At 30.8% G+C, this 1,817-nt stretch overlaps 1 protein-coding gene across 6 annotated transcripts in view; it reads right to left on the reverse strand.

The window, feature by feature from the left end:
- Window positions 1–548: 548 nt before the first annotated feature.
- Window positions 549–1,817, reverse strand: part of CCDC82 (coiled-coil domain containing 82) — a 27,310-nt gene continuing 26,041 nt past the window's right edge. For all 6 annotated transcript variants that reach the window (XM_025043748.1, XM_025043746.1, XM_025043749.1 and 3 more), the window contains one exon: window positions 549–1,472. In XM_025043748.1, coding sequence (XP_024899516.1) covers window positions 1,407–1,472 — 66 coding nt within the window. In that variant the 3' untranslated portion in view covers window positions 549–1,406. The remainder of the gene's footprint in view (window positions 1,473–1,817) is intronic.

The following is a 1,817-nucleotide window of genomic DNA, read 5'->3' on the forward strand; positions in this document are numbered from 1 at the left end:
ACTACTACAGTATGTCACAATACCTGTAAAAAATAATTCTATTTTTTCAACATTTCTGTTTTCTTATAGACTACTTACTTTTGGCTCCCCAGATCCATGCTAATGCTCATTTCCTAACAGCCTGTCTCCTTGCCATTCTTTTGGGGTTATCACATACCTAAAAGTCTCTTGTATTCTCCAAAGAGCCACTGAAGAAGCTTGCTCAGTTACAATGACCTGAGATATTAGCCAAAAAGGATGCACTCCTCACACAAAACATCAAAATCAGTAATTTTACAACTTTGTGAACTTTTTCTTCCTGTTTTGTTTACAATAATAATGGGAATAACTTCACAAAATACAGAAAATATTAAGTAATCTCAATGTAAGGACTAAGTAAAATGTAGCTTTTTATGTGTACACATACGCTGAAGTCTGTGCCATGAACCACATAATAGATGAAGCCAGGTTCAACCAACATTTGAAGAAACAAGTACCTAAGGTTCCACAGTAAAATAGATCCTATTAGAATACCACTTCCAAGAATTAAAGATACAAAATAGACAAGGTCCATTTGTTCACTCTGAAACCATTTTACTTTATTATATTATGGAAAAATTTAGATGTGCAAAGCAACGCAGATGCCAAAATATGCTTTTAAATATTTTTGGCTAAATCTGTCTGAGATCTTCTGATCCTATATAAAAACATATGCAAAAGTTATGGATAAAAATAAAATACATCTTAATCATTAATGTGTAGACAAAATTGAATAGAAAAAAGAACATTATGAAGCATAAAAATACATACCATGATTATTCCTGATGTGAGAGTTGAAACACTCTATAGAGGCCTGAAATCGATTTCTAAGGGAAAGCACTCCTCTACTTGGAAAGGGTAAACTACAGGCTGATTCTGAGGCAAGGAAAGGGGTTGAACTGCATGAAGCATTGAGGTTTCTTCTATGGTCCAGTGATTTAGATAATTACAGTAGTAAAAAACATATTAGTGAAGATCATTTGATGCTGAAAAAGAATAATAAACAAATCTGGGCAGGGATTCAGCAATAAATACATGTTGGTGTTTGTCTAAACACATTTTTTAAATACAGCATTTTTGTACTAAACTGACAGGACATGAGCAGCTCATTCACTTGATAGTCATCTGTTATAAAGGCATTGTTACATAACTTCAAAATACACTTAAAATTATTAAGCTTATGTTTTCTATGTACAGTAGATGAAAGTTTTATTAGACTGTAGAGTAACATTTCATGGAAATTAAGATGAACATGTTTTAAACAAGATATTTTACCATGAAGATATACATAAAATATATAATTGTCACATGATATAGAGGAACAAGGCATATGATCTTCACATTTACAGGAATTTATAAAATCTTCTCTGAAGGAAATGTGTTACAATTCAGTCAAACTTCTCATCTTGAAAGTAATCCGCATGATTGAGATATTCTTCAAGTTGACCATATTTCTGTGTATACAATAAAAAAGCTAGTTATTTTACTCAAAGCAATGAAGATAAGCTAGGCCTTTTCAATCTACAGACACATATAGAAACAAGTTCATTTCATGGTAATCACGAACAATAAACTTTTTAAATATAAACAGGGACTCAATTTCAAATAAGCATTTCTAATTCATAAAGCACTGGAAAGAGATCAAATGAAACATTATTATTAATTTCGTAACTTTCTTGTAACATATTTTTCTAATATATTTATAGCAAAAGTATAACAACTTCAATAACTTATTCAACAACAATCTGTTGAATGTATAACATATATCAAATACTCTGCTAATGACTGTCTAGGTACAA

Source organism: Pteropus alecto, unplaced genomic scaffold (genome assembly GCF_000325575.1).
Source record: "Pteropus alecto unplaced genomic scaffold, ASM32557v1 scaffold12, whole genome shotgun sequence".
NCBI classification, from domain to species: Eukaryota; Metazoa; Chordata; class Mammalia; order Chiroptera; family Pteropodidae; genus Pteropus; species Pteropus alecto.